This window comes from Hippichthys cyanospilos, chromosome 20 (genome assembly GCF_059441005.1).
Source record: "Hippichthys cyanospilos isolate Australia breed blue-spotted pipefish chromosome 20, RoL_Hcya_1.0, whole genome shotgun sequence".
Classification (NCBI taxonomy): Eukaryota; Metazoa; Chordata; class Actinopteri; order Syngnathiformes; family Syngnathidae; genus Hippichthys; species Hippichthys cyanospilos.
In genome coordinates, this window is record NC_142388.1 from 7,557,943 (window position 1) to 7,569,956 (window position 12,014).

General features: G+C 42.7%; 4 protein-coding genes across 4 annotated transcripts; all 4 read right to left on the reverse strand.

The window, feature by feature from the left end:
- Positions 1 to 50: 50 nt before the first annotated feature.
- Positions 51 to 1,200, reverse strand: grem1a (gremlin 1a, DAN family BMP antagonist). Its single transcript, XM_088403515.1, has 2 exons — positions 1,109 to 1,200; positions 51 to 1,010 (listed from the first exon to the last, which is right to left on the reverse strand). Exon 2 carries the CDS (start codon positions 1,000 to 1,002, stop codon positions 454 to 456), a length of 549 nt encoding a protein of 182 aa, XP_088259641.1. The 5' UTR covers positions 1,003 to 1,010; positions 1,109 to 1,200; the 3' UTR covers positions 51 to 453.
- Positions 1,201 to 1,269: 69 nt separating this feature from the next.
- On the reverse strand, positions 1,270 to 4,405 carry scg5 (secretogranin V). The gene is made up of 6 exons (XM_088403479.1): positions 4,294 to 4,405; positions 3,761 to 3,986; positions 3,498 to 3,647; positions 3,292 to 3,404; positions 2,691 to 2,744; positions 1,270 to 2,564 (listed from the first exon to the last, which is right to left on the reverse strand). Exons 2-6 carry the CDS (start codon positions 3,984 to 3,986, stop codon positions 2,448 to 2,450), a joined length of 660 nt encoding a protein of 219 aa, XP_088259605.1. The 5' UTR covers positions 4,294 to 4,405; the 3' UTR covers positions 1,270 to 2,447.
- Positions 4,406 to 5,240: 835 nt separating this feature from the next.
- On the reverse strand, positions 5,241 to 6,669 carry LOC148407156 (inactive Rho GTPase-activating protein 11B-like). The gene is made up of 7 exons (XM_088403945.1): positions 6,494 to 6,669; positions 6,319 to 6,415; positions 5,989 to 6,245; positions 5,769 to 5,920; positions 5,589 to 5,690; positions 5,340 to 5,493; positions 5,241 to 5,269 (listed from the first exon to the last, which is right to left on the reverse strand). Exons 1-6 carry the CDS (start codon positions 6,667 to 6,669, stop codon positions 5,357 to 5,359), a joined length of 921 nt encoding a protein of 306 aa, XP_088260071.1. The 3' UTR covers positions 5,241 to 5,269; positions 5,340 to 5,356.
- Positions 6,670 to 7,875: 1,206 nt separating this feature from the next.
- Positions 7,876 to 11,594, reverse strand: actc1a (actin alpha cardiac muscle 1a). Its single transcript, XM_088403473.1, has 8 exons — positions 11,491 to 11,594; positions 10,470 to 10,622; positions 10,255 to 10,383; positions 9,411 to 9,606; positions 9,157 to 9,318; positions 8,478 to 8,669; positions 8,218 to 8,399; positions 7,876 to 8,139 (listed from the first exon to the last, which is right to left on the reverse strand). The coding sequence occupies exons 2-8, from the start codon at positions 10,596 to 10,598 to the stop codon at positions 7,996 to 7,998; spliced, it is 1,134 nt and encodes a 377-aa protein (XP_088259599.1). The 5' UTR covers positions 10,599 to 10,622; positions 11,491 to 11,594; the 3' UTR covers positions 7,876 to 7,995.
- Between the last annotated feature and the right edge of the window lie 420 nt (positions 11,595 to 12,014).

The window sequence follows — 12,014 nt, forward strand, 5'->3', positions numbered from 1 at the left end:
TATATATATATATATATATATATATATATATATATATATATATATATATATATATAATTTTTTTATTTATTTTTTTTTTTTTCATGTGTGTCCACTGTAGCGGACATTTTTTTTTAATCTATATCTTTTGACTTATTCAAGCGTCCCTATTAAATCCTACGAGGAGTGCAAGCAAGGGGTGGTTTTAGAAAAATGTGCTCAATTTAAAAGTGCATAATGCCCTTGAAAAAAGTCATATTTACACCAAGTATAAGATAAGGCTTAATAAGTCGCTCACTTCCAAGAAAATGTCTAAAATTAAAAAAAAAAAAAAAACGGATATGGTGGGCATTAAAGGTCAGAAAGTCGTTGAATATTATATTAAAATAAAGATGGAAATGTCAATATTGCAAAAAAAAAAAAAAAGTTCCTCCAGGGAGACGCCCACAGTTTTTGCAAAAACGAAGATCCGCATCAGGGTTTATCCGTCTTAATTGTGGCGCACCTGCACTGCTTTACGCGCTGGACCCGTTTCCTTTTGGTACTCGGGATTTGTCCGGGGCAGAAAAGCGCGTAGGTGACCGTGCTGAAAGTTTTGGGGACGCACGCGGAGCAGGACTCGAAGGCGAGTCCCTCTCGGTAAATATGCCGCGGGATGTAGAAGGAGTTACACTGGCCGTAGCAGAACCGGTTGATGATGGTTCGGCTCAGGCAGCCCTCCTCGCGGATGGTCTGCTTGAGCGGCTGGGTCTTGCACCAGTCCAGTCGCAGGTACCGACGCTCCGTGACGTGCAGGGCTTCCTGACTGGACTCCAAAACCTCTTCGGTGACCGCTGCGGGAGCCGCGCCGCGGGTGATGAAACCGCTGATTGGGGGCGGCTGCTGGCACCGATCCGATTCGCTCGGGGTGGACTTGTTCGGATGCGGGAAGGCGCCTTGAAAGGTGGCGGCGTGTCTACTTCTCGGTGCGATGAGTAGCAGCAGGAGAATCGCGGAGAAAATCTGCAAACTCCGATTGCTCATCTTGGAAGCTGAAAGGAAACATTTTACGCGCAGGTATTACGCACACGTTGCGCACTATTCAAGCCATCACAAAAATTCAAAGCAAACATTTTAGGTGATCGTTTACCTGTTGCTTAAGTTTTCTACTGAATCAAGTCCGAGCGTGTTCGCTTGCGATGCTGCTTCATGAGGGATGTTCTTCGGGTTCTGGTTAAAAACACGCCCACAGCGCCCCCCCCCCCCCCCCCCCCCCCAAAAAAAAAAAAAAAAAACTCCTACAGATGCCACTGCAGATTTATTTTTTTTATTATTCGTTTTACTATAACAGAAGAAACAAAGTCCCGACAAAGTCGATTTTTGTAGCAGAAGCAGAACGTCACACCATGCTACAGCAAAGATGTTTAAACTCTACTAAAATAACCTATATCGTGATACAAGAGGACATAAAACAACAAAGTGTGTGTGTGTGTAGATTTGACCTAATTCCACTCAGATTAATTACACCTGCACTCAAAAACGGATTGGAAAAAAATAACATTTAATTAGGCTAATTTTGGTTAAATTAGCTTGGTCCGAATTTACAATAGCCAAGCAAACGATGAGATTGTTTATGAAATGAGCTTGGTTGTAACATATATGTTAAAATAGTTGTACCCAAATCAAAGATCCAGTTTTCAAATCTGTGTTGCAGCAGTATCTGTTACACTAAAAACAGTTGGCGCAAAAATAATCCAATTATGAGTCAAAAAAGGACCGTCTCAGTATTAGGGTCGATTTGACCCAATTTTTTGGGTTGTGTTATACAAAACAAGACGATTTTCTGAGGTTGTAATGTAAAAAAATATATAATTTTATTTTTGGGTGATTTTTTTTGTGCAAAGCAACATTGCGAGTTGACCCAAATGTTTGGTCCTAATTTGACCCATAATTTGGTCATTTTTTACCCAGCTGTTTGACTGGAATGTGACTGGGGTTTTTAAATCAACATTTTGCTCAAAATTCAAACTCCATTTTGTTTTAAAATTGGGGCTCTCACCAATATAGATTGGTTGAAAACACTATCATTCTAAATTTATTTTAAACAGAAGGGTCAATCTGAAATATATATACATATATTAGTCAAATTCAACCAATTTTGGGGTAAATTACACCAATCCAGTTTTAGGGTTTGTCATCTCAATATCGGCACTGTTTAAAAGCAATAACATCTGACGTTTCATTTGAACAACATAAGCATTGATTCGAACATAATTGTTACATTACGCAGTTTTTCCATGGAAGTCAAAACAACCTTAAAACTTTGGATAGTCAAACAGCATAATAAAATTAATTGCATTAAAGATTGGTCACATTCTCTTATCAACAGACAGCAGTTTTGTGGCGGTTTTAAAATGATCTCTAAAATGCTAAATCAAGATTTTCTCCCAGAGCTTTGGAATACATTATGTCTTCATTCTGTGAGAGTTTTAATTGATTGTTTTGCTGGTGGATGCCTCGCTGTCGTCTTCCTCATAGAACGCGGGAACGGATTTCTTTGCCACAACGTTGTCAAGCCTCTGTCCCATCAGGTATGGGTTGACGCTCTGCAGGCATTAAAAACACAATCATCTAATAAGCAAATCTGTTGAGCAGCCAGCGAAGGTAAGTGAGCTGCAACAAAGTAGATTTAAATGATAGAATCAAAGATTAAAAAAAAAAACAGTAGATACCCTTTTTCTTCTCTTTGGTCCTCCCTTCAGCTTCTGGTACAAACGCTCCTTGTTCTGAAAAGATATTGCGCAAATCAATGACTCCTTCAATCAAATACTAAGACGAAAGCTAACGGGCAAGCTACCACAAATGACAAAACATGTTTTGAGCTTTGATTCACTGATCCAAATTTCTAACAACCATCATCAGATGGCCATTGACCGAATGTTTCTCTTCCATGGGTCGTCATCTTTAGATCCGTCCGATTTGTTTGAAATGGAGGTCTTAGGAAAAGATTTGCTGGTCATCTTACTTAGGATATTACGCCAAGCTTTCTTTACCCATGTAACGATTGTTGTGAGATCACAGCGGGGAACATTGAGTTATGCGGTTATAAGTCGACCTCCCCTAATATAGGGCTTGAAAACACGTAAAAATAACTCAGGGAAATACGGTATAAACAGTTGTTTATAACCCTGCAAAAACCGAACGGACAGGACCATGAACTCATAAAACAGCAGTTTAAAGTGTGCTCTGGATTTTGTAAAAGGAGTCATATGAGCAAGTAACTTCCATCCAAATCCTAAATATGCGATTGCGGCATTTCACATGCTGACTTACCCACTTCATCAAAGCGGGGTACTCATTCCCCGTGCCGTAAAGGTGTCTGTGCTTTTGGAACTCCCGGCTGAAGTCGGCTGTGTCCGGAGCGTTTTCCAAACACCCGTCCGCCGCTGGGAATGTGAGCAGACGGAACGTGGCCAAAAGTTACATTCAACCCTTCCTCATAAAAGGAGCGTTTTGTGTGTATACACATCAAAAGCTACCGGTTTTTCCCTGAGGACAAGGATTTGGAGGATCTGGGTAGCTATGCTCGTCGCTGAAGTCTTTTGGAACGTTGTCGCCTGCCAGCTCAGCTACAATGTTGGGAATGTTCCCAAAGGGACCGAGATGCTGCAGCCCCTCATGAGCACCACCTGGTGGACGAAAAGTGTAGTGCATCATTAAATCAGGCTAGATTGAATTGCGCTGAATATGGGTTGCTAAACACTGTATTTTACTTAAATTCCCCAACAAAGTTCGACGTTACCCTGGATGCTCTGTGGCCCGACGATGTTCGTGGCCTGGTGGGCCGGATACTCCACCCTGGGTCGAGCGATGCCAAGCTGCTCCATGACACCGTGAAGGAGCCGCTGGATGTCGGCTTCGGACACCTGGTCCGCTCCAGGAGGACCACGGGCCGGAGCTCCGCCAATTTGGAGATACACGATGAGCCCGAGCAGCGTCAAGCGCACTGCCGACGTCATCGCCGCCATCTGCAGGTGTACAAAAAAAAAAAAAAACGGACACCAAATAAAGGTACGTCATTTATATTTTTGTTTGAGCGCGGGATTCGAGAGCGAAAACTGCAGTCGATGTAAAAATCAGTTTTTTATGAGCGCAAAAAAATGCGTGGATAAAATATGTTCTCTGAAAAGCTATTAGGCCTGCAAAGAAGCGTCACTCGTGTACAAGCGAAATATCTCACCTGATTTCATTTACACGTGAAACGTGTTCAAATGAAAACCTTAGAACATTCCTCACTACTGTAAGCAGAGTAAAAATGAATAGCCATTTTCTTACCTTGTCAATAAAAGCACCGTGGACCTGCAGACCGTGAAAGATGTTCGTCAATGTATAACTGCAGTAAAGATGTAAACTTCCGGTGTTCAAAGTAAAAGAAACAGTTGTTTCCTGAGTCCGCTTTTTGAAATTTCATCGCTGACGCTGTTTGTAATTAGTTCAACCAATTCATTTGGTTTTAATGATATCAGAGTTCATCACAAGCTAGGTCGTAAAAACCTGAGTCACTTTTGTATTTTTGAAGGAGCGTTGGTATGAGTTCCGGTTGACGCTGCATCGTTGCATAACATTGTCCAACCTCAGTTGCTTAGGAACCGGCAGTTCTCGCTTTTGATTGCGTATCCCATAAATTTTTCCCCCCTCTCCCACAAAGCAAATAAATTAGCGGAGTGTCAATTTCAGACATGACAGTTTTTAAATTGAGCACATTGGAATTTTGGCCCATGTCCCAGCTGCTTTATTTAGAATAAAAATAAAAAAAAACGTCAGTAATGCAGACAATTACTGGCAGTCACTGGCAGACAATTACGTCACACAGCATGGCGAATACAATACATTCAGTCATTGTAATCAAACACTAAATTATTTTATTTACTGAAATTATTTTATTTATATGAATGACAGTGTGACTTGTCTTATGCAGTAGTCAAATACAATAGAAATGGCTAAACCAATAATTTAAATGAAGTAAAAACATGCTAATACATCAGTGAGCTCTTAAAAATGCCACGTGAGCATAAGATGTTATAAAGATATCCGCCTACTCCAAGATACTAGCTGTAGGTTGTCCGACCCAGCGACGTCCTGTCCTGGCATCAGCCTAGGGAAAAGGCCAAGACATACATCCCTGCCATCAAAACTCATTAAATGTGCCAATTGCACTTCCTATCATAAATGTACCTTTTTATCCCATCAGGTGAAAACGGTTTGCCAGTAGGATTTAAACCATCCAAGAATGTAGCTCCAGGTGAAGAATCTTGGTGTACAGCATTTGTTGGATGTTATCGTCAAAACAAAATAGCTAACTCGTTTATTTTGCAATTTACCTTCAGACACACAGGCCCTAAAAAAAGCGATGTTTGGGAAAGTCTCCAGGCCTACGCTCCTCCTGAGACTCGGCCTTTCCCGCAAGTTGGATTCCTGGTTTTGCCGATGGACCGCTGGCGTGACCTTCCACCTCCCATGAATCCAAGGTACAGTCTTCACAGACCACAAAACTACATGAATTTAAAGCAAACAGAGCGAGTAAAGCATGCAAGCGTTATTTCGAGAGCGCCGTCTTTTAAGACGATGACCTTTCAAGCTGTATTTTTTCTGAGATTCTTTCGTTGACCGTGCATCCTTCAGACGGCAGTTCAGCACTTCCATATTATCCATAACGGATTTCGGAATCACTCCTGGAGAAAATAGGTCTTGGCATTGGACATCTTAAAAAGGTCTAGCTATGTATTGTATATTTAAGTAAAAACAATTACCAAACAATTGTGGCTTTTCGATAAACGTGCGCAGGATGAGAATTCGGAGTTCAAATCGTCCTTCGGACATTTCCTGCTTGTTGGGAGGTGGTAGGAGACAGGGAGCAAAGATCGTTGCCAGATTGGAGCTAGTCATCAAGTTTTCCTCGCATCTGACAAATTTAAATCAACCATAGAAGTAGGCATTTTTTTTCCCAATCCTCATGCTGCGTTCTCAAACCTCTGGGTGACTTTGGACAGGAAGTCCAAAAGATAATGCAGACAGGAGAAATTTCTAGCAGGCAATAAGCAGGAGAGCAGCTGGAGGGCCGCGGTTCGGTCCTGCTGGGAGTCCAGCACCTGGGCCTTCAGCATTGCCGCGTAGATCTCCGCGGGGATTAGAGGCTGCGGTAGCTCCCTACAGAACTGCTTGATGAGGGTGGCCACGTCGTAGGCGAGCGCCGTGGAGAGACAGGCCTCGCCACAGTTCAGCTTGGCCTGAAAACATCATCGGGATCGTAGAGAGATTTTGACCAACACGAGACGGGTCTTCCAACGCTCGAAAACCTACTCTGAGGGCCTTAATGCGAGGGAGCGAGCCCGGTTTTCGAAAGAGTCCCACAGTCCCGGCGCGCTCCAGAATAAACGAACACGTGTCAACCAGAAAGCTGAGACGCAAAATATTTTAACAACCAATCCAAATACTGTGTTAAATCAACACAAACCATTTTTTTTAAAACACTTACCCTGGAACTAGGCCATATTCAGGGATAAAACTCCTGGACAAATTCGCCAGTGGAACGCCGAAGATTTTGGCACCACTAGCCAAGAGTCTCTCGGGTTTCCTCTCGACACGTTTCACACGTATTCCGTAATTGATTTGAAGGTGAACGCAAATCACGTCACTGTCGGTCGTCGTCATGATTGAAATAACCAAAATAAAAAACCAGCAAGGTTCCACAGCTCTTTCTGAAAGCGCGCCACTCACATCAGGTCAAAAACACAGTTGAGCTCAAGCAGCCTGATTAAGCTCATTTGTATCACCTGCTTGCTCACAGCTGTCAAGGAAACGATGTTCCAGTCCATGTTGCTCTTAAGTTGAAATACTACGCAAAGATTAAAAAAAAAAAAATAATTGTAATGAAACTTTTGATTTTAGCACAAACAGAAGTATAAATCCAAAGCAAAAGGAAATTGTGGTCCCACACAAACAGAAATACAAATATTACCTGCTTTTCTTAATCAATGATAAACATCATCAGTTATCCGTAGCAAAAAAATTATGGAAGTTTTTATTTTGTTCAGTGTTTTCAAAACATTCAGATCTGTTGATAAATTATGAGATGTCATGTTGTGAGGTGTAATTGCACATCCGCAGCACTAGGTGGTGCAGTGGCCTTCTCAATGTCAAAGACTATTCACTCATTATTAATCTTTTAAATGACTGTCAACATTGTTTTTTTTTCTAAATCACATTAATGATTAATCTGATTAAGAGAAAAAACACACAATTACTTTTTCTTCATGTTAAAAAGTTTAAGATTCTTCTGTAATAACGATCTAGATCAATTTATTTATTCTTTCAGCATGAAATATTTCAGTTGGCCAAAATTTCTTTTGTTTGAATGCGGATTTACATTTTTATTTCAGGCACTTTGATCCACTTTGGAATTATTTATTTTAGTTTCAGACTAACCTGTGACCTGTATGAACTGTTATTGTTTTAGTTGATTTAAATCAATATGTATACATATACAATTTTAACACATTATATTTTAAAATGTTCTTATTTATAGTCCCTATGGCGAGTGGGTAGGAGCGCAAAATGTTTTCTCTTTCCTGGAGGGGGGGGTTGAAGTTGATCAGATTTTTCTGACTATGAGCTGCAACTTTTTTCTTATGATTTGAGCCCTGCGGCTTATTGGGCTTGTTGGTTTTTGTTTTTTTTTATCAATTTTTACTGCTGCGGCTCAAACACCAGTGCGCCTTATAGGTCGTGATCGACAAGCAGCGGCTTTGCAAAAGACACTGAATGAACTGGCCAATTCAATGCAACTTTTCTGCAACGTCAGCATAATAGGCCCCAGTTAACCCTCGACCCAAATCGAGACATCAAAATACTGCAGAGTACTGTTAAAGCAGCTATTTTTATTACAATGGTACATGTATATACAGCATTAGGCACAGTAGAAATACAAACGTGGGAAGGAAAGTGGCAGTTTGGCTGGCTTTGGCGCCGGTTGGAGATTTAGAAGCACTTCCTGTGAACGATGGAGGGGCCCGCCTCATCGTACTCCTGCTTGCTGATCCACATCTGCTGGAAGGTGGACAGAGAGGCCAGGATGGAGCCGCCGATCCAGACGGAGTATTTCCTCTCAGGGGGCGCGATGATCTAAAGGCGGAGCAGAGTTCGGTAAGAAGCGAAAGCCCTTGTCGTCGTATTTGGCGCTAGCCGGTTATTTGTGCTCACCTTGATCTTCATGGTGCTGGGGGCAAGGGCTGTGATCTCCTTCTGCATACGGTCAGCGATACCAGGGTACATGGTAGTACCACCAGACAAGACGTTGTTGGCGTACAGATCCTTCCGGATGTCAATGTCACACTTCATGATGCTGTTGTAGGCCGTTTCATGGATACCGGCGGACTCCATTCCTAAGCGGGCGCTTGTTGTTACTTTCTGAGGAAACTCACATTTATAGTTTCCGTTTGGGCGGCAGTGTCAGGTCTCACCGATGAAGGAAGGCTGGAAGAGGGTCTCGGGGCAGCGGAAACGCTCGTTGCCGATGGTGATGACCTGACCGTCGGGAAGCTCGTAGCTCTTCTCCAGAGAGGAGGAGGAGGCGGCCGTGGCCATCTCGTTCTCAAAGTCCAGAGCGACGTAGCACAGCTTCTCCTTGATGTCGCGCACGATCTCGCGCTCAGCTAAGGGAGGAGCAGTTCACACAATTAGCCTTTGTGTCCATTTGTCCCTTTTTTGGACAAATTCTACTCGCAGTAGTTCAACCAAGTGCGATAACTGAGTTTCAAACTTTGATATGATGTCAATATCCGGGTGAAATTTCAGCTCCCTAGTGCTTTCCTTTTGATGTAAAATGCCTTTGATCAAAAGATTGGCCAAAATACTCCACAAGGGTTAATAAAAAGGTGGAACTCAAAACGTGTTTCAAAAATTTCAAAAACTAAAATGGATTTTTGACTCACATAACTGTCAATAGCAATTATTCACTTCCAGTCCTGTAAATATGGATCTTTGGCGTCTATAGTCGTCAATGGTAGTCAATGATTTGATCATCAAAGTAATCAACGTCGAAACAACAAATAAATATCTTATTTGCAGCCCGTATGATATAGTTCCATCATATTTATTAGAAAATGAACAATTGAATGAACCCTTCCTGGATGCGCTTACCAGTTGTGACGAAGGAGTAGCCGCGCTCAGTGAGGATCTTCATCAGGTAATCAGTCAGGTCACGACCGGCCAGATCCAGACGCATGATGGCGTGGGGAAGAGCGTAACCCTCATAGATGGGCACGTTGTGGGTCACACCGTCACCGGAATCCAGTACAATACCTGTTTACGCAAAGCCACCCAATGTTGGTCTACATTTTGCAAAAAAAAATGAATAAATCGCGGGGAAAAAACAATCTTGAGGTTCTACTCACCGGTGGTACGACCGGAGGCGTAGAGCGACAAGACAGCCTGGATGGCCACATACATGGCAGGGACATTGAAGGTCTCAAACATGATCTGTGTCATCTTCTCCCTGTTGGCCTTGGGGTTGAGGGGGGCCTCGGTCAGCAGGGTGGGGTGCTCCTCTGGGGCCACACGGAGCTCGTTGTAGAAGGTGTGGTGCCAGATCTGATCGATCGAGAAGAGACTTTAGAACATTGGCGCTGTGTTTCCTCCTGAGACATTCCTCCATTTTGTCCAGCTACATTTTCATGAAGGCGTTAGTCTGAAGCTTGGCATGTGTATTTTTTGTCAGGCATGTTGTTGGGCAGCTAAGAGATTTTTTTTTTGTCATTTTTAGCCTCCTAGTGCATTTTGAATGCTTTTTGTTATATTTGTCTAAATCAAACATGAACAAACGACGGTCTGGGGGCCTTACGCGGTTAAGATTTTTAATCCGGTCAGCCAAATTTGAAGAAATGATCAATCAGGAGGACAATTTCAATAAATAGTTAAATACACAGGACATGAATAAGTTGCAATGCTTTTGTTAATTTTCTATTGAAATCAAAGCACATGTTTTCTAGATATTCCACATGTTTTTCTCTTATACGGTTGATTATCACAATACCCCATCCATCTGTTCCCGGTTTCGACCTTTTGTCAAATTTTAGAACCCTTTGCGGACCTAGAGTCAAAAAGTTTGACTCGATCAATGGCCCAAATCGGGTTGAAATTGACACAGAGGGATTAAATTCAATTAAACGTCCACATCAGTGGACACAAATGAATAAGCTGGGTCTTGGATATCTATGCAATGATACCACTGATTCTCACCTTCTCCATGTCGTCCCAGTTGGTGATGATGCCGTGTTCGATGGGGTACTTCAGAGTCAGGATACCCCTCTTGCTCTGGGCCTCGTCTCCCACGTAGCTGTCCTTCTGACCCATACCCACCATCACACCCTGAAAAGAAAACACACCCCAGAATCTCAGAACAAAGTCCTTGCGTCCGAGCATAAATCGTTGTTGATTTGACGGTCATTTCTAACCTGGTGACGGGGACGTCCAACGATGGATGGGAAGACAGCACGGGGGGCATCATCACCGGCAAACCCAGCCTTGACCAGGCCGGAACCGTTGTCGCACACGAGGGCGGTGGTCTCGTCGTCGTCACACATTTTGGTCTATTCTCGGTTGGCCTTCTGTCGTACGGGAGATGAACTTTGTTGGTTTCTTTTTCGTTCTTTTACATCATAATACAACACATATTGAAACTTTGTATCACTTCATTGAAGACCAAGACACCCTCAAGTGTGTTTGTCTTGTCTCTGTGTATCTTGCCAAGATGGGAGTTTGCTTCGTTCCCTATCCATGAATCTATTTTTAGTCACGGGACCCTTGTCGTCCCCCACTCTCTTCCCTCTGTATCTCATCATCAAACCGCAGCCACTTAACAGCTGAGGTGACGCGTTCTACGGCAAGCTGGCATCATTCAAATGTTTAGAGCACGGCTTTGAAAACGGGCCTTATTGAGATTTTAAAGGGTTTTGGCATCAAATCTCATTTAATGCTGTGATAAGAACAGTACACATTTATTTTTAAATTAAGAGCAAATGAAGTGGAACATGAAACTTTTTTTTGAATGTTTGCCATTTCTTTTTAAATTAAGAGCAAATGAAGTGGAACATGAAACTTTTTTGAATTAGTTTGCCATTTCTTTTTAAATTAAGAGCAAATGAAGTGGAACATGAAACTTTTTTTAAATTAGTTTGCATGGAACAGCAGTGATGTCACCACAAATCCAAACCAAAGAAAGAAATGCTCTAGCCAATCACATTCAAGATGATGATTCATAATCCCATGGATTTATTTTCCAGCATTTCTATCAAATCTCACTTTGATCTTTCAACTGCTCAGCATCCTACTCCAGCATCCTAAATTTCGCGCCGTAGCATAGCGAATAACCCAAACAATTTCTAAAATCGCAGCCTCTTCAAAACACACCCATGTGCAGAAGTAAGTCCTAAAAACGGAGACAAAGTCACATCTTAGCAACAAAATCGGACTCACCGAGCGTTGGCTGCAAGACTGGGGTTTCCACTGGGACGAAGGCTCAGGGTGCGAGGGCTTCCTTAAATACGCCCCGCTACGCTTGGGCTGGGGGGCAGGTGGGCGGACTCGGGACTTCACAAGTCCAAATATGTGCTGCTCTGAAAGATGAGGGAGTTAAGTGGATCTCGTGTCGAGGACGCCACCAAAATGGGGAGATGTTGCCTTAGAATGACACCATGCCAATAGTATGCATGCACTTCCATTATTATTTCCTGTATATTTCATACTGTGAAGCGTGATCGCAAAGTATCACCTAATGAAATGTTGGACTTTTCATTTCAGGCGCTATGTTTATAACGCAGCGTGTTTTTTTGACCCTCTGATACTTTCACCAAGGGGTCTCCCCAGTGCACGCTGCTAAATATGTGTTAATATGACTAAGCTCTCGCAGAACGCCAGGGAAGTGGCTGATTGACGGGGGTGACGGTAACATGAGTTAAGGAGTCGTCTGAGTGGGCACGCCGGCGTCGTGGCGTGCGTAA